The sequence below is a fragment of the Triturus cristatus genome, chromosome 2_1 (genome assembly GCF_964204655.1).
Source record: "Triturus cristatus chromosome 2_1, aTriCri1.1, whole genome shotgun sequence".
NCBI classification, from domain to species: Eukaryota; Metazoa; Chordata; class Amphibia; order Caudata; family Salamandridae; genus Triturus; species Triturus cristatus.
The window spans coordinates 1193109155-1193134922 of NC_140581.1; the positions used below are offsets into that span (position 1 = coordinate 1193109155).

Consider the following 25768-nt stretch of genomic DNA (forward strand, 5'->3'; position numbering starts at 1 on the left):
AAACATCCAAGCTTGGCCGAAGGCGTCGCGGGACACCTGGCAGCTTTTTTATGTATTAAAACGGGACTATTCCCCATGCTTAATTTTAATGTCGGTGCGAAACAAATGCGTCTGTTTTAGATGAAGAACAACGAGCCGAGCAGAGGAGTTGAGTTTGACCCTCTCTTAAAAGCTCTAGTCTAGGCTCCGGCAGAACTCTTAAGTAACCAGGACCCTATCCATTTTACGCATGCGCCGAGCTAGCTCGTTTGTCTCTGAAAAACATTGTAATGCGTGATCCTCCAGTACTCTGAGCGAACGAGCATACATACCGATGTTTCTTGGCTCTAAGAAGCTCTTGGGAGCGCGCACGCATGTCTGGGGCTGAGCTGGCCGTGATCAAGGACGCGCACGTAGTATCGAGAACGCTGGAATGTGATTCTGCGCAGTGCGTGCGGGGTGGCAGCTGCCGGGGCCGAAAGACAACGCGAGCCGCAGCCAGAGAACACCGTACCCGAGAGCCGATACCAGTAGCTCGGGAAGCCCCGCACCCTTAGAACCCCTAGTAACTTCCGAACAGAGCACAGCATGCTTCACACAGAGGCCGTGGATCGGGTGGAGCTGTGCGAAAGTCTGCTGACCTGGGTGAGTAATAGATGCGAGCGCAGTTCTGTTCCACTTACCAGAGCAGACACCAGAACGCCAACTCTCTAAGCTGACAGCCACACCCGCCCTCAAGCACAATGACAGCCCTCCTATAACCCAACATTGTACTCCACATTAAATCGCCTCTAAACTTGCAGCCTTCACTGCCACCCAGAATTAAACCAACCCTTAACAGTCAACCCCCACCCAAAATGTAACTATCCCACATCTATATTAAACTGCATCATCTGACTCACCACCCCTAATCCGACTGACCACTCCACCACGAATCTCTTCTAAACACCCGCTTACTACATCTAGACAGGAACAACCTACAAGTCTCACCAAGACTAGCCTTAGAAGTCTGACCACTACCCCTTTAATAAACTGCCCGAAACCAAACCACTCCCACCAATATATAACTAGCAAACTTTAGCATTAATCTCCACCATATAACAGATCATCCTCCTGCATCTGTCAAACACCCTTTTAAGTTTATTTGGCAACCGCTGCTTCTGACCAGCACCACTTTCAGTTTAACTGGCTAGTCTTCTCCGGTATTTATCCAGCTCCCCCGCTGTGTGTAAGCAATCAGTTTTAAATGTAACTTCTCCATACTTGTTTTATTGACATCCCCCCCCCCACCATGTCCCAACTCGCCACATTCAATTACCTTGATGTCGAACAACCCCCTATATTTAACTCCCACAAGTCAACGACCAACCCCCGCTTTCCAGCATAAAGTCACCAAAAGCCCCCCAGACTACACTGCCTATCAGCCCCTTCCCCAGTTGTTTTAGATCTTTGATCTCTTCCCTGACATGGCACACAAGTAATGCACATAACAACTGTTACAAACGTTCGTATCAAAACGGTGTGTTACACACAATTGTGTGTGTGTGTGTATATGTGTATATATATATATATATATATTATCTACTGGCGGTCGCCAGTAGATAGTTATAGTTAGGACCGTGATGCCATAGGAAATCTCAAAATTCTATTTTGAATAACTTTGGCGCCGGTTGACGAATGTTCGCGAAATTTTCAAACCTAATGGGGCGCTCTGCTCAGCTCCTACCCTGAAAGTCTCAGGGGGATTCGTCAAGCGGGGGCCGAGAAAAAAGGGGGGTCCCAAAACACGTTTTCCCCATGCATTTTCCCATAGGACCTTTAGTCGAAGGTACAGCCCGAACGGCTGAACAGAATTACTTGAAATTTGGCAGAGAGGTAGTCCTCCGGTCAGGGATGTGCCTTTTGCATATATGGAGTCAATCTGTTCAGTAGTTCTTGAGAAAATTGCAGTTAAAAGCACATACATATCTATAGCCGAGCACCGTGCGCGCACCCTAACGTGCGCGAGCGTAATTCTGATTGATTGTTACATGTCAGTCAACGCTCGAATCGGTCGAAATCAGGAAGTGTCGGCCGCCATTTTGTTTGTTTTCAGTGCGAGAGTGGAAAAGGAAGGTGGCGAACGTGAAAATGGGGCAGGGTAGAGAGTTCCTGACCCCCTAGCCTTGGTCAGGGGGTCCCTGAAGGACCCCGAAGGCAGAAAAAAACATTAACATTTTTTTTTTTAATCGCGGGGGTGCGCGCACCGTGCGCGCATGGTGAAAAACCATTAAAAAAAAATGTAATACGTAGTTTATTGAAAAATAAATATATTAAAAAAAATAATACATACATAACTTAGCATTTAAAAAACCGTACAAATTCATTGAAAAAACCATAGGTTTCACACACGTTATAGTTGGGAATTAGCATTTAAAAAGCCTTACAAATTCACTTAAAAAACCATAGGTTTCACACATGTTATAGTTAGGTGGATATTTCACTCGTAAAAAACCAATGAAATTCCCCCGTTATAGTTAGTTGAGATAACTTTAACTCGCGCGACCGCCACTCTATCACAAGGATGATGTCATGAGTGATGCCACTGACCATGTCATGAGTGATGTAATATGTGACGTCATGAGCAGAGGATTGCGGGCGCGCGAGTTATAGTTATCTCAACTAACTATAACGGGGGAATTTCATTGGTTTTTTATGAGTGAAATATCCACCTAACTATAACATGTGTGAAACCTATGGTTTTTTAAGTGAATATATATATATATATATATATATATATATATATATATATACAGCGTTCAGGAATGTGTGTTTGACCTTATGGTCACAGCTTCTCCGAATAGAAGTGAGGGCACTCATTCTTGCCTTTTTTTCGAGGTGGTCAGAATCGGTACCAGGTCCGGTTTTAGTGCTGCTGGTGCTCAGTGCGACAGTGTTTGTTGGCACCCCTCAATGCATTTCTACAGTTACCCCGCTGTGTTGGCACCCCCAATGACCACCTCCACTACAGATTTACCGACTACCACCCTTTAACAGTGCCCCTCAAGTCTCCATAACTGCTCTCTCTAAGATGCATTTAAATAGTTTTATAGCGCCACCACTCCTACCAGTGTAGGGTGTCAAGAGTATTTTACATCTCACACACTACACAGAGACAAGCAATCATAGGTGTGCAAATCAGTGTAAAGGAAATGTTACAGAAGACAGAGGACTACAAGGTGTAGGAGTCACATGTCATCCATACTGGTAGGCAGGATAGTTTGAGTGCTTAGTCTGGAAAAGCACAAAGAAATAATTTAAAACGTAACACCATGGTTGGGGGTTCTTTTTAATAATTTTTCTTTAATAATCATAATTGAATTATATCCAAATTAACCCTATTTCCACCGTTAGGGTGAAAAAAAGACGGGAAAAATCATAACGCTCTAATCTATACCTTGCAGTTTGCATGCCACTATTTGATGACAGTTAATCGCTCACTGTGTTATATTAGGATTATAGTTTATAAACTGCAAGTAACAAAGGATCTTTCAGACATAAGCAGCAACTCACTGACCTATTTACATTATATACATTTTGTGATCTGAATAGTACACGTTTTTGCAGTCAGCATATTAGCCTTAACCCTCTGTACTACCTTCCCATGAGTCAATACGGACACTAGACAAACTTCTTGTCTCTCTTTATGAAGAACATTAATCACCAGAGTCATCATGACATTATTGTTTTCTGAAAATTGCTGGAGGTAAGGGACGCAGCAGCAGGTGCTTTTAAAACCATAAAATACTTCAAACATGAAAAGTCCCCCCCCCCCCCCCCCCCCCCCCCTTTCAAGTCATCGTCCGGTGCGGTCGCACCGCCGTAGAGCCAGCCCTGATTTTAGTACCGTTGAATTGAGCAACAAACATCTTATTCGGTGATCCGATGCCTCACGGGGCCAGATCGTGTGCTTTAACATTATTACAGATGCTTTATATTTAGTATTATGCGCCCAACACATTGGCCGAATTATAGTTATCCAGCTCGAGTCTATAAGAGCAGGTAACGTGGACTCGCTGAACACAACGGTCTCGTCCCCTCTGATGCAATGAAACCCATGTCCCAGAGAAGGAAATGACTAATATGATGATGTTCTAAACAAAGCTGTATCAGAGTGAGTCTCCACCCTGCAAAACTTTGGCATCGGTCTGCTGCCAGTGCCACATCTGGGCATTTGGATTGGGAGTAACGTGCATGCACTTCCTGTAGTGGTGTAGTCTCACTGCCTGTTGCCACCAATAAATAAGTACCCATTGGTTCTGACTTCCCACCCCCGGCTGTCGAAGCGGAAAATTCAATCAGGCGCCTTTGTATCGGCGGGAGGAGGGCTGGAGCAGGCGAGAAATCTTTATTCAGTGATACTACAGGTATTATGAGTGTCGCTTGAGTACACACGAGGCAGAATCGCACAGACAAACGCAGTTAAAGCTCAGATTTACACGAGTTATCTACAGTGAATTGCATTTGTCTTTCGATTGATGCATTGATGCATCTGTTTTCATTAGTTACAGTAAAGACAAATCGAATGCATGACTATGCAGATTTTTATTGAGATTAATTTTCGTGTGATACCATGGCCTTTTACGTAAAACTGTCTGTTTATTCATGTGATTCTTTAGCGTTTTATTTTTCGGAATAAACCATGGGAAAAGATTGGCCAGTCAGAGGCCGATAGTGCACTTATGTCTCTCAATAACATTCGATTAAATAAAACCGGTTCCTTCCATGTTTCTCTACCAACTACCAATGTACTACCAGTAAACAACGCATGGATGGTAGCTCTCTGTCCCCAGTCATTTTCTCAAATCGGGTATTTACACTTGTTTTGCTTTTCTTGTGTTCGCGAATTACGTCTTGCCCTTCCTCTTTTTGTGAGGTGGTGAATTATGAAAGAGGGCACATAATGACTGAACACATCACATCATCACACGTGTATGTAAAGAGCTAGCCTGTAGAGTTCCACGGACCATGCATAAAGTTGATATAGTAGTGCTTGTACGTAGAGGTGCACACTTGGTATTAATGCCAAAGAGAAATCTGTTGTACCTCTTATAAAGCAACGGCTTAAAAGGGCACACATTTAATTACAGTTGTGAAAGTTATGAGGGAACTGTAAACTATTCTGGCCAGACTTTTCCTTCCTTTTGCATCTGTACCAAAACCTTTGGGAATTGTGGGAGTTTCGTTTCACTTGCCTGTCACAAAAACTACATTTCTGTATAAATATTGCCAATTCGAGAGTATTCCGATCCAACAAGTGTTTTTTAATTTGTTTTGCTTGTCTACGAATCAAGATTGCACACACTTGAAAAACATGTTTTTTTTTTTTTTAAACCGTTTTTATTGCAGAACAATATTATCAGCAGTGTACATTCTTACTTTTCCTGCATCGCTTCTACCGGCGCCCCATTCCTCGTGGTCATGTAGACCGCCGTACACAGCTCATGAGCCCACATCCCGGAGGCCGGGCAGCGACATTCAGGGTACCATAACACCGAACTATATTGTGAACTACACTTTTGCCACTAACATAGGAGGGCGTCTGCGTTCCGCTTTAGAGTTTTCCCCCCCCCCTTCAGCACTACCCCTCCTCCATCCCTACCCCCCCTGTCCGCCCTCCCTCCCCGCCACCCGTGCCCCCCCGCCCGCGACTGTTCCCGGCCGTAGGATTTAGTCTGGGGTACATTTCAGAAGTACTTAACCATTCCCTGTGTTTGTGTGGGTAGAATGCACCGGGGGGTCCCCCTCGGGGTCAGATGGCGTCTCGTCCACTTGAAAAACATGTTAGTTGCAGGAATAGTATGTTTTGTACGTCACCAGCATTCTTATTCCTAGGCTCCAATTGAAGTACTTATCTGCGCTGTGCTAGCTTTTTAAAAAAAAAAAATACCCTGCTTCAAATTTAATGTTACAGTGTCACAGTTGTTGAGCTACAAACTCCGCTGTATCGGTCCTTGTGCTTTAATACCCAGCAAAGGTTCCAGGCACTTGGGTAGGGCAAAGTTCAAGTGCTTTCTCAGTAACATGATGCTTGAGGCTGAGAGCTAGGCTTTCGTCATAGTATTGTTTCTATTCCTCAATGAAAGATTATTTGATTAGCTTATCTTTGTCCATTGCTGCTAAAATGGATTATCCGATTAGCTGTGTTTACACCTCGCCTAGTATTATATAGGGCAGATGAATTCCATGGAGTGCTTGCACTGGTACCACTCGACTTTCTGGATTTGCTCATCTCTTATTACACAATAATCCTGTTGACTAATTCGCAATGCTAATTAGGCTAAATTGCCTTGTTCTGATTGTGGAGATTTGCAAGCCCTACCCAAGTTCGAATCTATTGTGATATGCTATGGCACAAATAAAACGGGAAGACAGTTTCTTGTCACTTATATGTTTTTAGAAATCTATTTACTTAAAATGGAGATGCAATTTCAAGGTATCAGACCAGCTAGGGTGGAAAGTGACATATCATTTAACTTAATGTGTTTTGAAGCAGGTTGTACATTCTCTTGTTCTGTTCAGCGAAGACAATGTTCATGTTAAGTCTAGATTTAATTGGGGAGCTTGGTAAAGGAAACTTGAGAGGGAGAAAGTTAAGAGCACAACATACCATGCTCTTTAACTTAAAGGCTAAGGCTATTCCACAATTCACCAATCGTGTATACAGGTAATGTTAAACATCAACTGGACGCATAAACCTTGTCAAGGTTAGTGCTGGGGTTTGACTTCGTCCCCCAGCTCACATCTCGGCTCTCCCAGCTTTTCCTCACACCTGGTCCTGCTAGGAGGAGGGGCCGGTGACCAGTGGCAACATTGCCCCACAGGGCGGAATGCACCAGAGGCAAGGCCAGGCCCATCTGCGCATGTGCGGAATAGGCTGGGCCGGGCCATGGCTCTTGGCTCTTTGTTTTTGGCTTCTGCTGTGGGCCCATTGGCTGATCTCTTGTGAAGGGCCGCTTTCACCCAGCAAGGTTGGTGAATGCAAGTCCATACGTTCCATTCTCCATTTTGGGTGGGGCAGATATTGCAACACAGTTTATTTCTACCCGCACTTGACTACCGCGATCTATGATGAAGAAAAGCCTTTATGGGAACAAGCGAGGGGATAAATGTTTACGTGCCACCCCTCTATCACATCTTATCTCACCACGGTAATGGACGCAATTTCTACTGAACATAACCTGATGAAAGATCGCATCGAGGCAATACAGAAGCCGATTATTGTTCCACCCCCACCACCCGAGGTTCATCCTGGGGTATCCGTTTCAGATCCTAACTTGATCCCTGACGCCATCATCTAAAAGTATGCATTGCCATCCAACCCCAAAGTATTGGAACTACATGTGTAGTGCAAGACGACAAAAGTGCCATTACTCCGAGGTCACTTAGCCCGCTACCGTGAAGGTCCGTAAACCACCACTCTCCAAAAGCAAGTGGGGCAAAAGGAATACAAATAGGTCTCCTCAAAAAGCTGATGCATCTTCAGACCTTTTTCACACAGACCGAAAAGGGGCTTCTTCATCTCTTGGCCCCCAAAATAACTTTACCATGGATAATATCTGCTCTGCATCCCAAACAAGTTGCCAACCTCTTATTGCAAGCGTGGAGGCCATGTTGAAATCCTGTTGGCAAGACATGCTGGGTCAGGTGAAATTTATTATCTGATAAAATCCTATCTCTGGCCGAGGCACTCAATAGAGTCTTACCAGGTGATACTGGGAACCTCGAATAGACGCTTCACAGACTCAAGTGACTCAATGCAACATCAGCAGTGCCCCACCAGGTCAATCGATTGCCTCGGTTCAGCGGTCTAATGCCCTATTGGTTCATGTGCGGGGAGAGTCTAGTTGTCCCACCTCCACCCCCACACCCCAGAAATCCCCATACTCGCACCCTTACTCAGCAGGCTTTTCCCTCAGCACTAAGGGGCCAACCTGTTCATTTACATTTGCCCCTCGATAATGATTATTTTGGAGGGGGTGCCACCTTTTGGAAGAAGAAGCCAAAGAGGACATCCAGAGCATTATTAATAAAGCTGCGTGTAAGAAAAATGCAGGTTGCCAATTTGATTTAGTGGATAAGATCCTTTTGGCCCGTAGGATGAGTTCGGTTGGGCACATTTCTCAAAACCTCGAAAAGGGGGGGGGGGGGGGGGGGGGAGGGAGGGACTGTGTGGCTCTCAATTTTAAAGACTCTAACCATTTTCGTTTCTTGTTGTCCTGTTTAGACCAATTATCAATTCAACAAACTAAAATGTGCACCTTACCATTATTTTTCTTGAATCGTCCACCTCCTATTGAAGCCACTGACACTAACTGGTGCAGAGCTACTTGTAAAAACCCTCCAGGATCAGCGACACTGGCCACATTTACTACTCCTACTAAAGCCAATATCAAGCCTGTCAGAACTCGATATAGGCCAGCCAGTCTTAACGGAAACACTAGTCACCCAGATATATTGCCTGACCTTCCTATTCATTCCAATATGGTGTCAAATTCAAGTACGGAACAGGAATTTAGTTAAGACATTTCTGGATTTTCAGTTCCTATCTTGGAACATCGCAGGGATTCACCAGAAACAGAGAAATAAGGACTGGTTATCCTTTGTCCAAGACTTTGATATAATATGCTGGCAAGAGACCTGGTCTACTGACTCTATCCATGTTGAGGGTTTTAAATCCTAATGTTCCCTTGCTACTGCATCAACTGCAGGAAGGTGGAAAGGGGATATGGTCATTTTTGTTTCCATTGCCATCAGGAATTTGATAGTCAAGGTCCTGGTCTCAAAACCTTGCTATCAGATCCTAAAGTTGTTCCACTCTAATTCAATTAATGTAATTTGAAAATATTTGTATTATAATTTTTTCACGGTACTACTAGTTGGTATTACTGAAGAGTCGGAAAACATTGTAGTGGAATTAACGTATACCGAAAGAAATCCTGTGTAGTTTATATGAGCAGATGATGTTAATGGGGAGAGGAGTTGGCCTAACGGCTAGGGCGCTGGACATCGGACCTGGGGAACTGGGTTCGAGTCTCAGTAATGACACTGAACATCCTGTGATTCTGGGCAAATCACTTAATCTCCCAGTGCCTAACAAAAAATGAATGTGTGTCCTCATGTAACGTAACTGGTGCTATGTAAAGCTCTCTGATACCCGATTGGATTCGGGTCAAGTTCACACTATATAAAACTCTGAAAAAAAATATATATATTGTTAAATGCATCCATAATGGTAACCATACCTGTGGTTTTACGGCCGGGCGAAAATACCAGCAACTTTACACATTCAACATATGGGGAACCTTTGAACTGGATTGTACCCGCCCACAACTTGTATTTGTTATCAGATATACAAAGCACAGGTGCTGTTAACACCCACATGTTTGTTGAAAGAGGCAAAGGTAGTGTAATCGATTTTATCCTAATCTCGGCTGGCCTGGCTTATACATTTGTAAGCTAGGAGATCACAAAAATAACCTGATCATTATATGGTTTTCTATATCTTTGCAACTCAGACCTTAGAAGGATATTAGGCCCCCTTTACATTATTCTGTTAACAAGGGGGTCTGTATGAAATTAAAACAGATTGACCTTAATAATAAAAAATAAAAAAAAAGATTTCATTATAGACTCGTACGAGGTCATTATTTGTTGACTCCTAATGCTGACCCTATTAACATCCGTGATAGCTTCGTAGCGATCTGTGGAATAGCTTCCCGACTAGCTTCCCATATGTTAATTATCAATAACAATTCAAAAGACTGTCCATCCCATTCATGGTTTAAATCTGACTATACTACAGTTCTCAAAGCCCTTAAAAGGGCAACCAACATGACCCGCGTAACCTAAATTCTAGCAAGGCAGCAAGGAGGGAATATAAATGGGTTGCTAACATCAAAAAGCAGGTAGTTGGACATAAAGCCTGGAAAGATCTGGAAGATGCAGCCCAGGTAAGATACAAAACATTTTGGATGATTATAAACCGCCCATATTTTCGAATTGCCAAGCCTCAGGCATAGAGTCCTATCCCAGATCATGACAGGGTTGTCCACTTTTCCCAAATATTTGATTCCTGCAGTTCGGTATTGAACCAACCTCTCCTTATAGGTCGTGTAGAACTCCCCCCTAGTTGACGAATAGTGGCTCAGTGAGTTCTTTGATGTAGCAGATGTGTCAAAACCATATTTAGCGCTGCAGCTGGCAAGGCAACGGGCCGAACTGGGTCCCTTTTGACTTGTTCAGGCACAACCCTGCTTTTTGGGCTCCCTCAATAACTAATATACTTTGAGCTGTGGTAAAGGAGGACCCTATTGATTCCTGGAGGGAATAACCATAGTGCCGATTTTCAAGAAAGGTGATAGGGCGGTAACAGGCTGGGAGGTTACTATCTCTCTATTATCTATTCAAAATCTTAGTGTGTGTAATTTTGGACAAATTGGAAGATTGGGCTGAGGCTAACTCCTTCTTTTTAGAAGCCCAATATGGGTTCTGGCAGGAGAGGGGCCATACATTGTGGACCTCTCCTGTGCTTGAGTCCAGCCAGACTCGTCCTCAACATCCCCTGCCGCAGCCACATCACCGACCACCTTAGATAACTCCACTGGCTCTCAGTCGACAAAAGAATCACCAACAAGCTCCATACAGACGCCTACAAAGCCCTACATGACGCAAGACCTGCATACTTTAACCACCAACTAACCTTCCACGCACCTACCAGAGATCTCTGCTCCACCCAACTGGCCCTGGCTACTGTCTCACATATCCGCAAGACCACAGCTGGAGAAAGATCCTTCTCCTACCTCGTAGCAAAGACGTGGAACTCACCACCTCTCCACATAAGGCAGTCACCGTCTCTGTCTCACTTCAGGAAGGACCTCAAGAACCTGGCTCTTCGACTAAACAACAGCTCCCCGTCGGACTAGCACCACCCCCACCCCCACCCCCAGCGCCTTGAGACCCTTAAGGGTGAGTAGTCTCACTTTACAAGACATCGGATTGATTTCTTTTGACTTAGTAGACAGGGGGAAATTATGGGAGCAGATGGACCAAGATGGTATTTACTCCTTCTTATTGGATGTTCTTAGGCACCTTTTATTGATACAACCAGGAAAGTGCGTTACACCCAAAATGGTGAATGTACCCACTCTATAAAGGTTATGAGGGGTAAGGCAGGGCTTTATTTTAGCACCCTTTTTATTCTTATTTTATATGAATGCCTTAGAGTCAGTTTTAGTCTCCAGTGTGAAGGATGTCCCTAAGATAGACGCTGCTTGGTACCTGTACTTTAATAGGTAGATGATGCGGCTCTTATCGATCGTACGGCCAATGGATTACATGCCCTTTTTCAATGGCTTTAAAGATTTTATGGGGAATTTTAAATCTGAAGGTTAATCACCAAAAATCTTTCGTACTAACTTGTGGTCCAAAAAATACTAGATCCAAAAGCTTTTTTTAATTGTGGCGACTCCCATCGCTAAGGTACCTAATTTTAACTGCCTGGGCATTTTGTTTGACATAAATCAGACGTGGGATAGGCTAATTAATCCGAGAACCTGTAAGATGGTGGCATCATGTGAATCAATCTGTAGTTTTGCAAAAAAGTTTGGTCACAAGCCACTTGGAGAGATGTCCCTGTTATATAGGAGTAAATGCCTTTCAGCCAGAGCATACGTAGACTCCTGGCCATCCCCATAACCACTCCTAGTTTATTTGGAGGATCAAGTAAGACACCTCAGTTTCTTGCGAAAGGTTGTAGAGTGCTGTAAATTGTAAAATGTGTTACTTGTATAGCGCACTACTCACCCGCAAGGGTCTCAAGGCACTTGTACGAATACCGCTGTGGAACCCATCCTGGCTTTCCCTGTGAGGCGTCCACTCCTGGGCACCCCCAGGGTGGAGGCCAGGCATCCTTAGCGTTGTGAGGGCCGTTGTGGAGATTAAGCAAGCTATTGCCCAGAGTTGCAGAGTGGGACTCCATGATTGGAATAGGCACCGAGGCGAGAATTATCAGGACCGTGGAATTTTTGAGCCCATGACCCGCCGAGGCGGGCAATTGAACCCTGGTCCCGGGCTAGACCTCTGCATCAGGGTCTGCCGCTCTAATCATTGAGCCACACTTCTCCACTCCGCTGTCTGAAATCAAGTAACATGATTGCCATTCCCTGGTTCACATATGTTAAGAACAGTTTTTGTCATCTGGGTTTGAGTCAATTGTTTGACTCTCCAGGGCGTATTGGCTCCCATTCTAAGGAGTATGTAAAAGAAAGGTTCCTTGCGGACAGGAAGAAGGCCAGAATAGTCAAGGCACTGGACATGGTTGCTCAAAGATGGCTGCCAAAGGAAGGAAAAGCACAAAAACAAGTGCTTTCCTTAAGAGATTAAAAAGAAAACACCAAAGTCCCTCTGGAACCTAATTTCATTAAAAACAATACAAAGCAGACCCACAATAATTGCAAGCAAAGCCTACTAGCCGCATATCTGTTTTTATAGTTCCTTCTGTTTATATTTTAATGAGATGGCTTTGAATAGGTATCTTTGTTTTTATACCAGTAAAAACAGCATGGGCATCTCACTGCAAACATTTGTCGCATCAGTTGCCAAGAAGCCACCTGCATTAATAGGCAGTAGAAATTATAGGTAGCCCCTGTTCTCTTGTACAACTATGGCTGCTAGCTTGAAGTAATTAAATCTGGAGAAATGACAGAATAGTGACTGCTGTAGGATTATTCCAACTTGTACCAAAATATGATATTTAGCAGTTTTGTACTAGTTTTCCATCTCAAGGAATGTCACTTCTCTCTTTTAACTGCAAAAGAATGTCTACGGAAGTACTAAGTTGAAAAACCTGTTTTTCTAGACCTCTCTACCCGTGCTACTGCTGTTGCACTATGCAAGTCACTGTGTAAGTGTAGCACACCTTCCCCTTGCAATAAGTGAGGGGTGTGTGGATAGAAAGATAAAGGGTTATGCTCTGGACATTGATCTCACTCCGCACTCTGTGGGTATGACGTGCACACTATGACACTTGAATACCAGAGGATCTTTCAAGATGGAATTTGCTGTGGCTTGGTGCTGGGAAAGATGGGTGCACTTTAACTCTGGTCTGTCGCCACACTCTCAGTCATCCCTCATCCGAGACGAAATCCGACACCAATCAATGGCAGACGCTGCCCCAGAGGATAAGTAATGGCACTGAAGGTGCGGAACCCTACAGATGTAGCCAAGCACGGTGAGGAAATGCCCTTCTGAGACACTGAGCAGCGAGCTCTTGGCCTATAACCTGGTAGAGGGAGCGGAAGGAGATGTGAATCGGTGACTGTCCCTTGGAGGCCCAGAGGCGAGCTTCGGTGACACGAGAGCTGAGTAAGGTGAAAGGCCAGGACAGCTCTTGGGGAACAATAAGAAGTGGCGGTGCATTGAGCTGTGGGCATGGGGCGGGGGACCTCTACCTGGATCTATAGCGGCTATAGTAAATTAACTGATGGTGGTGAGGAGCAGCATGAGACGCCTGGACCCGGATTGCGTGGTAGCGGGAGAGGTGCTCAGACAGGGTGAACACCCATTTGAGGCCTCAACATAGAAAATAGCCAGGTAGGCCTTGTTTAATGGTGGATCTTGGCTTCAGTGCACTCCCGACCATCTGCTATGCAGTGGTGGAGGCAGGTGTGTCCGCCGATTCCGGTGCATGCCACAATATAAATTGGACACCCAGGGGCCCGGCCAACACAGTGTTAGGGCCGACCTGCCTGAGGACAAAATTTAGGGGAAAAACGGGGTCTCCAGCAGAGCAGAATCCAGATCGAAGCCATCCCACATTAGAAGACCCATCTCGGGAGGGGGGGGGGGGGGGGGGGGGGGGTTTACACTGGTCATTCTCGACAGTGGCGTAACATAAACCTCTGCAGCCCTGGTGATGCGGAGGTGTCTAAACTCCAGGGGGCCCCTCACCAAAGGTATTTGGGGGGGCTCTGTACATTTTTCCAAGGGGGGGGAGGGCTCAAGTTGCATTATGCCACTGTCTGCCAGGGAAAGGGACTGTAAATTTCTGCCCCTGGTGAACACTGTAGACTGTGAAAAGAGACATGGTTGGCAGTCGGGGCCCGAAGCAAACACAACTTAATACAATTGACAAATGAGCAATTTCTGTGGTGGCCAGTGAAATAAGGGGCTGGTCGGGCCTTCCCACAGGGAAAGGCACTGCCAAACCGGGGCCCCTTGCTGAGCAAGATTATGGCAGCAATCGGGGACTTGAAGGGCTCGATTGACCCCCAAGCTTGATGCTGTCACAGTGGACATCACCCTCCTCAGAGCTCACTTAAAGAAACTCTCTGACAAATTGTTGATGACCGAAATGGATATTATTTCCCTGCAATCCACTACAGAAGCACTCAAGGAAAAACTACAACGCCTTGACAAGGATCACAATGTCGTGGCGGCAAGGCTTGAGGACCAGGAGGGAAGAACGAGAAGAAATAATATCCAAGTGGTGGGAGTTTGAGATGGGTGAAGGGGCCAAGTGTAGAGCTATTCGTAGAGGGCCTTATTACTCGAACACTCAGACCGAAAAGACTCACAAACGTCTTTGATCGAAAGAGCACACAGGGTCAGCCAAAGCCTGGGGCCCCACCAAGGACCATTATTGCGAGTGGTTCAATCACGGAGACCGGGATGCTATCCTACAGGCAGCCAGAATGCAAGTAGATCTGAAGTTTGAGAACGCCGTGATTAACTTCTCCCCAGACTTCACGTTAAAAGTACAGACAGAGTGACGCATCTTCATGGAAGTTATAAAAGCCTTACGAACAATGGAATTTAAATATATGATGCTGTTTCCGGCAAAACATTTAGTCATTGCTGAGGGGAAGGCCTGGCACTTAACTACGCCAGTGGAAGTGTGGGACTGGCTGGAAGGGTGGCATAACTCAGAAGGACAGCGGCGAAGAGGCGCGGGAGACGGACGCTGATGGGGTGAGTTGAGCACCTTTAAATGCAGAGCACCAAGAGGATCAGCCGGTTCAAGAATAATTGTAAGCTGGAGGTGCACTGGACACAGAACTCCCAAGCAGGGAGAACCCTGGACTTCCTTGACATTGTTGGAGGCGAGACTGATTGCAAGTCCACCCCGGGGGGTGGAGAGTACATCCCCCTGCAAGGAGACTGTGGGGGAGCCAAGACCAGAATATTTAGTCTACTTTTGATTTAAAAACTCAATCAATCAATCAATCAGGTGTTTGTTAAGCATGACTACTCACCCATAAATGTCTCAAGGCGCTGGGGGTCGCAGGTTCCAGTCCATCAAGGAGGGGGTCTGTCGAAGAGCCAGGTTTTGATTGTTGTTGCGAAGATGGGGAGCGATGTTGTCTTTCAGAGGTGGAGTGGAAGGTTGTTCCAGGCTCTGGCCGCGCGGAAGGAGAAGGAGCGGCCTCCCAATCTGGTCCTTCTGGTGCGGGGGACCAATCCATAGAAGAGCTGGGCTGGTCGTAGGGTCCTTTGGGGTGCGTGGAATTTGAGTCGGCTGTTCAGGTATGCTGGTCCGGTGTCGTGGAGGGCCTTGTGAGCATGGGTTAGCATCTTGAAGGTGACTCTAGCTTCGATGGGGAGCCAGTGGAGTGTGAGCAGGTGCTGGGAGATGTGACAGTGTCTTGGCAGGTTGAGGACCAGTCTTGCGACGGCATTTTGGATGTTCTGTAGCTTGCGGTGAGGTTTTAGTTTTTTCCGGCATAGTGCGTTGCCTTAGTCGAGCCTGCTGGTGACCAGGGCGTGAGTGACGATCTTTGTGTTCGAGGGGGATCCATTTGAAGGTCTTACGTAGGAGGCGAAGGGTGTGGAAGCAGGAGGACGAGACGGAGTTGATCTGGCGGTCCATTTTGAGCTCTGAGTTCAGGATGAGTCCCAGGTTGCGTGCGTTGTCCGTGGGGGTGGGCGGACTTCCGAGGGCGGGGAGCCACCAGGTGTCGTTCCAGGCATCGGGGTTTGGGCCCATGATGAGTACTTCCGTTTTGTTGGTGTTTAGTTGTAGGCAGCTGTTTTTCATCCATTTGGCGATGGCTTCCATGCCTTCTCGAAAGTTGTGTCTGGAGGTGTTGGGTTCGTTGGATAGGGAGAGGATGAGTTGGGTGTCGTCTGCGTATGACACAATGTTGAGTCCGTAGGTTCTGACGATGGGGGCGAGCGGAGCCATGTAGACGTTGAAGAGCGTAGGGCTGAGGGAGGACCCCTGGGGGACCCCGCAGGTTGTAAGTGTAGGGTCCAAGAGCAAAGGGGGGGGGGGGGGGGGCCCGCTGCGTTCTGCCAGAGAGGAAGGAGCGGATCCAGTCGAGGGGTTTGTATTGGATCCCTACTTCGTGGAGTCTGAGTATTAAGGTGCTGAGGAGACTGTGTTGAACGCCGCTGAGAGGTCGAGGAGGATGAGGGCGCTGTTTCTCCTTTGTCCAGTAAGGTGCAGATGTCGTCTGTTGCGGCAAGGAGGGTGGTTTCCGTACTGTGGTTTTTTCTGAAGCCGGATTGGGAGGAGTCGAGGATGTTGTGCTCTTTGATGAATGTGGCGAGTTGGCTGTTGATGGCTTTCTTGATGACTTTAGCTGGGAACGGGAGCAGGGAGATGGGTCTGTAGTTTTTGAGGTCGGTGAGGTCTGCCGAGGGTTTCTTCAGGAGGGGGTTGAGCTCAGCGTGTTTCTAGTCGTAGGGGAACGAGGCGGTTGCCAGGGAGCAGTTGATGGTGTGGCAGAGCATGGGTGTGATGGTGTCAGTGGCTCTGTTGAAAATGTGGTGGGGGTAGGAGTCCGTGGGGGACCCGGAGTGGATTGAGTTCATCATCTTCAGTGTGTCTTCGGTGTTGAGGTCTGTCCAGTTGTCGATCGCTGGCTTCAGGGTGTCGGGGTGGTTGGTGAGGGTTCAGTGTGTTGGTTGTCTTAGATGCTCTTGATTTTGTGGTGGAAAAAGGTGCGGAGTTTGTCGCAGAGGTCTTGTGAGGGAATGATGTCAGTGGACTCGCTGGTGGGTTTAGTGAACTCCTTGATGATGTTGAAGAGTTCTTTGCTGTTGTGTGCATGAGTGGAGATTCTGTCTTCAATCGCTTTTTTCCTAATTTTTCTGATGAGTTTGTGGTGGGTGTTGGTGGCAGCTCTGAAGTTGTTGTGGGCTTCTGTGGATTTAGTGTTCCTCCAGGCCTTTTCGAGGCGGCGGCAAGTGCATCTGGACTCTAAGTTTGGTGGTGAACCATCTAGCTTTCTTGGCATGGGTGTTGTTGTTTTTCTTGAGGGGGGTTATGGTGTTGGTGCTGTCGGAGATCCATCTGTGCAGGGTTCGGGCTGCGGTGTTGGGGTCGTCGTTTTCCGCGATGGTTGGGGTGGAGTTGTTGAGTGTGAGAAGTTGGCCTGGCATATGCTAGTCACTAGTTATAGTGGTCACCTTGCACCAGTCCAATTCGACTCTTAAGGTGATAGGTTTAAAAGACAACCTTTAAAGAAAGCTATCCTAGTGGTAGCTGTGGAGAGCAGCCTTCAGGCTAAGTCTTGAAGGAGTGTTAAGCTCATTGTTTTACCATAGATAACCTCTTCAATGACCAAATGAAACAGTAGTCCACACAGGTGTGTGTATATATGTATTTATTCTAAACAGAATCCCACAAGTCTCTTTATGTGGCTAGAGGTAAAGTTACAATTCAAACAAGCATTTATAGATACAATAAATAGCACTGGAATCACAGGGCCCCGGGGGGGACCAAACCATATATTAAAAAAGTGGTATAAGAACCACGACAATTATACAGACAATGCCTAGGGCATTTAGGAACGCTGGCCCCTTGAGAATCCACCCCAGGTGATGAGGAAGGGGACCTACGGGAGGCGCGTGCAGTGGAAATAGCTGCTATCCGGATCTCTATTAAAGCCTATGGAGAATGTCGCGGTTTGATTTAAACAGATTAAAGGCACTTCTAGGAGGAGTTCAAAGTTAAAAACTTAGAGTTAAGCTTTTGAGGAGCCCACTACCACAGGAATACCGAGGTACCACTGTTACCTACCCCAGGGAAGCCGGGTGCATAGGTCGTTTTCGATGTCGGGTCGCGGGCTGATTTTCAATGGAAAAATGTACAAAACTGCTGCTAGCCAAAAGCGTCGATGATGCCGTGAAGAATGAAGTTGTAGATCTTGTAGAGAAGAACCTTAAAGCAGAGGGGACAGAGTCTGGGTCACGGCACAGTGACTGGGGAGCTCAAGGAAAAGAGCCCTTCAATGTCGGGTGCTCCAAGTGGAAAAGGTGTAGCTTGGATCTGCAGCCACGGGCTCCGGGAGGCTTCAAGGAAGGCCAGCTTCTGGAGGGCGACTGTCCCACGAAGGATGAGGGTCGCTGCGGTGTTAGTGTCCGGATTGGATCCACTAAGCCTAGGCAACCGCAACCCACACAAGATGAACAAATCAGCTACTGGTGCAGACCCACGAGGTCTGAGCGAGGTCTCCTTCGAGGAGACTGTAGAGCAGGCCTGGAGCAACCAGGGGAACTCTTAAAAGTAAAGATTGTCCTCCGCTAGGGCCCACAAGTCGAGAGACAAGGGACCGCGGAAGGCAGCAATTTGGAGTGCGTAAAAGGGTGCCCACGGGCCACCGGAGTGAGCTAGGGCGCTGATCTTTGGCACAGTTGCTGCGGAGAGGTTGGCTCAATATTGGGCCAAAGCACAACTTCCCCACTGGTCAGGGTCGTGTGCTACGCAAGAGGTGGCCGGTGTCCTGGGGTATTGGGGATCTCTGCACCCACGCCGTCCACGGTGCTCAGACTTGCTGGGCACGCTCACTGGCCTCTGGGATGCTAGGAAACCCACCTCAAGGTTGAGAGGAGTCGTCGATGTCCGAAGGAGCAGCGAAGTTCCAACTGGGTCACTTGCAGTGTTTCAGGTGCCTGCCAAGCAGGGGGGTAACTCCTTTACCCCAAGGGAGATTTCTTCAGTCAGCTGCTCGTCGAAGGTCAAGTCTGTGAAGTCCAAGATTAATCTGATTCTCTGGGGACACGTAATTCACCTTTATCCACAAGATTAGGGGAGTGTCCAGATCAGTGTCCACCAATGAGAGTTGAGGCGGGAAAGGGTGGCTACACCCTCTCCCCTTTGTGTGTATCCCGCTTGGGCGAGGGGCAGGATGCCCCTGAACGGGTTCCAGGCGGTGTATGCAGAATGTAGGCGCTGTAGCAGCCTACGTGCAACTCTGAAAGGCATCCTATGGTGCACCCACCCAGTTCCAATCCACATAGCCTGTCTTGGAAGGTGCTGGCACCTCCCTGCAACAGGATCCCTATTGTCCAGCTGCCGAGGCTGGGGTTTTGCCCAGCAACAGGCAGCCAGAGTCGTGTGGGTGGCGAGTAGCATCCATTTTGTGATACGTGTGCACTTTTAAATTGGTGTCTAAATTCTGCCGCTTTTCCCATATCGCCCCTCTGGCAGGGGGGAATCATGCCCATGGCTGGACTGGGGGTATGCTTCCCACATGTTTGACACCAAACACGATATGGTTCTGTGTAGCCATTCTCAAGTTATCACGCTATCGCGATATACTTATAATGCGGTTAAGAGTATATGGTATGGCTACACTACAAACAACCCAGCAATGATTTTTACGAGGGTTGCAGAGGGGCCCTACTCGGGTAGGGGTCCCCCTCACACATATCCCAGCACCCTGCCTTGTAGGATTAGCAAGGCCTGCTTGAGGGGTGACCAATGAGAATACATGTGTTGTACATAGGTGGGATACAGGGTACCTGTATCCCTGTAAGGGGGTGCAAGCACCACCTTACCCAGACTACAGTAGTGGTCTGGTGGTGTCATTTGGCTGTCCCAGGGTGGCACAACAAGTGCTACAGCCCTGGTAGGCCTCTGAGGGACCCATGCCCTGGGTACCTAGGGTACCATCTACAAGGGCTGACAGGGTATCCTCAGTATCCAATTGGGTTGTACCTAGGGTACTCACATCAGTTTAGAGAAGAAGCATATAGGCTGGGGTCCTGGATAGCCGGGCCACAGCCTGGCAAGAGTCATAAAACAGTCCAAACATCATCAAAAAGTTGGGGGCAACTATGCAGTCGATGCCACTCTCCTACACTGAGTGATGAGTTTAGCTGGTCGTCGGTGATTCTTATCCAGTTTCTTCGTGGGAGCAGGTGCTGGTGCTGTGGTCTGTGGATGGTGGGTGTTCTGAAGGTGAAGCAGACGCATCAATGGTCAGTCCGTGGGAGTTCGGTGGTGTGGCTGAAGGGGATGGAGTTTCCTGTTGTGAAGAGGGGGTCGAGGGTGTGTCCTGCTGAGTGCGTGGGTTCGGTCACGATCTGGCGGAGTCCAATGTTGTGGAGGTTGTCCAGGAGGGATGTGATGCTGGGGTCCAGTTGGTTGTCGAGGTGGAAGTTGAGGTCTCCCAGTAGGGTGTAGTTGGTGGACGCGATGGCATGCGAGGAGATGATGTCCGTGATGGAGTTGGCGAAAAGCCAGCAGGGTCCAGGGTGAGGAACCCTCATCTGCCGACAGAGGGTGGAGGTAGGGCTGGCCAGTATCTTGAAGTGAAGGTGTTCCATCAGGTCTGTGTTCTCATCGGGGAGTGTGCTCAGGCGGAGGGTGGATTTGTGGACGATGGCTATTCCTCCTCCCGGGCGGGTGGGTTGGTCCTTCCTGGAGATCTTGTTTCCTTGGGGAGTGGTGATGGCGATGTCCAGTCCCGAGGTGGTGTTGGTCCAGGTTTCGGTAAAGAGTGCTACGTCCGGGGTGGTGCTGTCGAGGAGGTCCCAGATTTCGGTGGCGTGTTTGTGGAGGGATCGAACGTTGAGGATGCATTGCAGGGTCTCAGGTTCGGTTGGGTTCTTGCCGGCGGGTTGCGCTGGGTCCGTGGTCTTGGCGGTGCTGCAGGTGTGCCGGTACCGGTGATAGCTGAAGGGTCCGTGGGTGTCGGCTGGTGATGCATGCTTGCAGTTGTTGTTGCGGCCTGGGTTGAGAGCGTGGAGTGCCTCTGGGTCATAGCGTTGGCAGTGCAGAGATCCAGGGTTCCTGGCGCTGGTCACAGACTGGCGCAGACGGGCTTGCCTTTGGCGCACCGGTGGCACGGGCGCACAGTGGCCACCATTAAGTAGGGGTCGGGGAGGGCTGGATAGCTGTGAGGCGGGAGTGGGGAGGGGAGCTGGATTGGGCCGGTCGCACTTGTTGTGCTGGGGGGGAAGGGCCGTGGGGGCAGCAGCGGCGGGGAAAAACAGGCTGAAAAAGGCTAAAGGAAAAAAGCAAAAAGAAAGAGAAAAGTGCAAATAGGGCAGCAAAAGTGCAAGAAAGAGTGGAGGAAAGACACAGAGGACACAGAAGGAGAGTGAAAGGGGGAGATTGAGATGAGGGTAAAAAGCAAGTGAAAAACGGAGGAAAGACACGGAAGGAGAGTGAAGGGGTGTAGGAGAGTAGGATCTGCACTTATGTTGCCCCCACTTTCTTTCTGATGTATACACTGGTTTCTGGCTATAGTCTGGCTGGGTCTCTGCTAATCAGGGCCCCAGTCTCTGTTCTCTCTAAACGACATATTAGATGCACTAGTGATTGGATACTGTGGTACCTTATGAGCCCCTAGTATATGGTGCCTTATGTACCTAGGGCATAGGGCATGTATTATGCCACCCCTGGGAAGCATTCTCAATCTGACATCACAGGCCTGCTACTGCAGCCTGTGTGAGGTAGTGTTAGCACTCCTCACAGAGATATAGGTTCCTATATCTCACCATACACACACATATAAACCTATCAGCCACCCCTATGGCAGGCCCTATCAATCCTGAGGGCAGGGTGCGTGGTTTACAATGTGAGGGGGTGCCTCTGCATGAGCAGGGTCCCTCTGCAGCTACCAGGGTCTATTCTCTGTGGCTGTTTGTGGATGCGGTTAAACCATATACTCTTAAGTGCATTAAAATGCTAACTTTGGAATGACTGCATCAAAACATGTCGTGTTTGGTGTCAAACAACTTGGAATCATACCCCCACATCAGTCCATGATGTGGGAGCATGATTCCACCCTTCTAGAGGGGACGGCATGTAAAACGATAGAAATCCTATAGAGCCCTGGCATCACAAAATGGATGCCACCAGCACAGACACTGGGCTGCCCTTCTGCTGCTGACTGAAACTCGCAGTGGAGGAGGCCCAACAAACGCCATCCTGTCACAGGGAGGTGTCACCACCTTCCAGACAGGATTTAGTGTATTGGAGCTGGGTGGGTGCACTCCTAGAGTGCTTTGAAGTCCTGCACTGGGGGAGCAGTAGGCTCCTCTGTGCATATGCCAGCTCAACCCGGTTCAGGGGCTACCTGTCCCTGCTCTGGCACGAAACTGGACAAAGGGAAGTGGGTGTAACTACCCCCTACCCTGACCCTCCTAGAGGAGTGGTCCTAGAGCTAGTCCCTCCCCTATCTTCCCTATAAGATAGCAAACTTTGCCATTGCAAATCAGATAACCCTGGACGACGATCTACAAAGAAGAATCCTGGCCCTTCGACGTTCCACTACCTTTGGAAGACAGAAGAATCTCCCTTGGAGTCAAGGAGTGACTCCCCTGCTTGGCAGGCACGAAAAACCTTAATCAACGGTTGCAAACGTTCCCACTCCCACCGGAGTAAGAAGTCCCTGCTGCCCCGGAAGTGGATTTCCTGACTTCTCGACGGCCTTTGTGAGTCCCCAGCCAAGCTGTGGGGAGTGGACCCCACGAGTGACGAAGAACAGCAATACCTGGGGACCGTGCACTATTGTCGAGTGCAATCCCTTCACGACGTTCTACGAACTTGTGCTTTGGACCATTTGTGGCCCAAGTCTCCAGCAGGTTTTGCAGCGAAAATCAGAGGCCTACCCCGTCCCGAGTGACCGTGGGCTCCTGTGAAGCATTTCCTGAAGAGGCGTCTTTGCGATCACTTGCCCGTTGGCTAGTGGTTCCCCCGAAGACTTTCCTATCGACTCAAAGGGCTCCCCTGGTTGCTCCAGGCCTGCCCTCGCTGGGTGAGTCCCTCAGACCTTGCTGGTCTGCACCATCGACTTTCTTCAGTCTACACGAGACTTGCAGTTGACAAGGCTTGTTGGCTCCAATGTGGTTGCCGACACCGCAGTCCGCTACAGACGTCGTGGGACACTCCGAATCCAGCTGCTGGTCATCGTCGATCCTTCCTGGACCTCGTGAGACAAGAGTCAAACACCATCGACGACCTGAAATCACCCGACATCTGTGGTCATCCATCTTCTTGGCCACCGTTCACTGGCAAATGACTTTGAACACTGTCCCTTCAATTTTCAGGTCTTCTGCATCTCAAATACACCCTTGGATTCCACCGGACACTTCTTCAGTCGATGCAAGCAGCAAGTCTTCTTTGATCTCCATAGAAAACAGGGACCCGACACCAAAAGACACCTATGCACCCGGCTTCTCTGGGTGAGGTAACTCGTGCACTCTGGTGCCCTAGTGTGTGTTGGCCCTCGAAGTACTTACCTTGTAAGTGGCTTGCTTGTAGACTTCCTCGAAGTACCCTAAAACTTTAAAAATCAAACCGCGACTTGCACCATTGTAATCAATAGGGAACCCGCGGCTGTGTTCACACACTGCACGCGTCTCCCGTGGGCCTGTTACTTACCTGCTAACACTGCAGTAGTGAAGCCCCAGCGATTCCCCAGGCCCTAGGCCTTGTCATTTTGCAAGTCGACATTGTTAACCCATTTCTTTAGTATATGGTCTGGTACGCTCCTAGGGCTCCAGCCATATTTGTGCTTAATTTATTGTGAAACGTTGACATTTGAATGTTTACCTGGCTTCTAATCTCATAAAGAGATTAGTAGAGTGTGTCTAGTAATAAATACATATATATTTGATATATATACCTGTGTGGTGTCCTTTCATTTGGTAATTCAAGAGATTATAAGGTAAAACAAGCTGCTTTACATTCCTCTGAGACTTAGCCTGAAGGCTGCTCTCCACAGCTACCACTAGGATAGCTTTCTTTAAAAGGTTGTCTTAAACCTATCTACCATAAGAGTCGAATTGGACTGGTGCAAGGTGGCCACTATAACTAGTGACCAGCATATGCCAGGCCAACACCTTCCGCCTATAAAATGTTTTTAATAAACTGTAGATCTTTATTGAAAAATTCTTCCGAACTCTACTTGTTTTTAGGAAAAAAACAACCAGACGCCTTATTTTTCAACATAAACTTGGCTTCATAAGGAGTCCAGACCCGACCTAGTACAAACCGTTCTCTCTGGATACCACATCCAGCCTATTTCTACAGCAGTATTTGGGGCAATTGAGTCCTTACCCTCCAAGCACAGAGGATTCAGCTCAGTACTTTTTATTGTTCACCTTCGATAGCTCCACTTGTTAAATTTACTGAAGCAAATACTTTCATTTATTTCAGAATTACCAAGCCGCCACCTAATTTATATAACCTTATTAGATTCCCCTCCACTCTTTTTTGTACCTTCCACAAATTCAATTGTCATTCATAACACCAGAATATCGGTAGACCAAGTGTAGTATTTGCGATGTACATTCAATTAATAAATTTGCATCTTCTTTAGGCAAACAAGATTAGTCTGGCAAAACATTAGTGTGTCCTTTCTTTCTGTCCTAAAATGCAGCGTCTCAATCAGATGTTCATAGCAGAACAAAGCCCAACTAAACAGACTTTAGGATCAATACTGGTGGGTCCACTTTACAGATGAAATCTAGGAATATTACAAAAAAGAGAAAGGAAAAATAGCTCAACGTCAAATTCTTAAACCTTTTTTCCGTCTCACATCTGTGGTTACATTTTTCCAACATACAATGTATGATACTGCTATTCTTTGAGCCAAGCAACGAAGATTAAACAGTTACATCCTACGATCATTTTATTAGTTCTAGACACAGTCAGTCCAGTAAAAGTTTTTAAGCATATGAGCTGTGTCTGAGCCGTCTGAAGCACTTTTTGCAGCCTCTGCATCAACTGAAGAACTCACTAAATTACTAATTGTAACACACAAATTGGGCAGTCAGAGGATCACTATATTATTCTCTGTTTTGCTTTCAGCAATTTTCGTTGCAGTTAATGACATTGTTATTTTAAATTGTGCTTCAGTTTTTCAGATGTTGCACACGAGCCCAGCATGGAGTTTGAGCAAATCAAAAGAAATTACATTATATAGTTTTGCTGATCTGCGGATAAGCTCACCAAAGTGCAACTAGCAAATTGGATCCTGTGTAGCTTAGTGATGCAACACAGTCATGTTTTGAATTCTTGCCTACGATTCATTCGATGCTGCCTAGTCTCAGTTGTAACCCGCACCCTGTCTTTGAAAGCTGCCTCTTAATAGGCTATCCTCCAATTGCCAAATTAAAAATACAGTTTGAATGTTACTCATTATACATTTAAGTCAAGTATCTACACAAGTTCACTATCAACTCCCAGTAGATTTCTGAAGTTGGTAGAGAACTGCCACCTGATGACCCATCAATTGTTGGTATATCACTGCCTACATATCGTCATGGTGTGTCATTGCACACATCAACATAAAACCCATATGTTTGCCCTGTTATTGTGTAACATAGCTGGGATAGCGTGACCGTTACACAGTGCTAACATTCTCTGATTCATCGCAAATTTTGACCTACTGTTGTGCAAGAATCTTTGTAAATAGTCTTACTCACAGTTCCAAGCTGCAGGGTGTTTTATAGGTCGCCCCTCAAACTTTTAGAAATGCCAATAAGGAAGCCTAAGTAATTTTCTTAT

General features: G+C 47.3%; 1 protein-coding gene across 4 annotated transcripts in view; it reads left to right on the plus strand.

Moving 5' to 3' along the window:
- Window positions 1-429: 429 nt before the first annotated feature.
- Window positions 430-25768, plus strand: part of HOOK3 (hook microtubule tethering protein 3) — a 1476018-nt gene continuing 1450679 nt past the window's right edge. For all 4 annotated transcript variants that reach the window (XM_085636641.1, XM_085636638.1, XM_085636639.1 and 1 more), the window contains exon 1: window positions 430-624. Coding sequence is in view for 3 of the 4 variants with exons in the window: in XM_085636638.1 (XP_085492764.1) it covers window positions 568-624 (57 nt within the window). In the remaining variant the exon portion in view is untranslated. The remainder of the gene's footprint in view (window positions 625-25768) is intronic.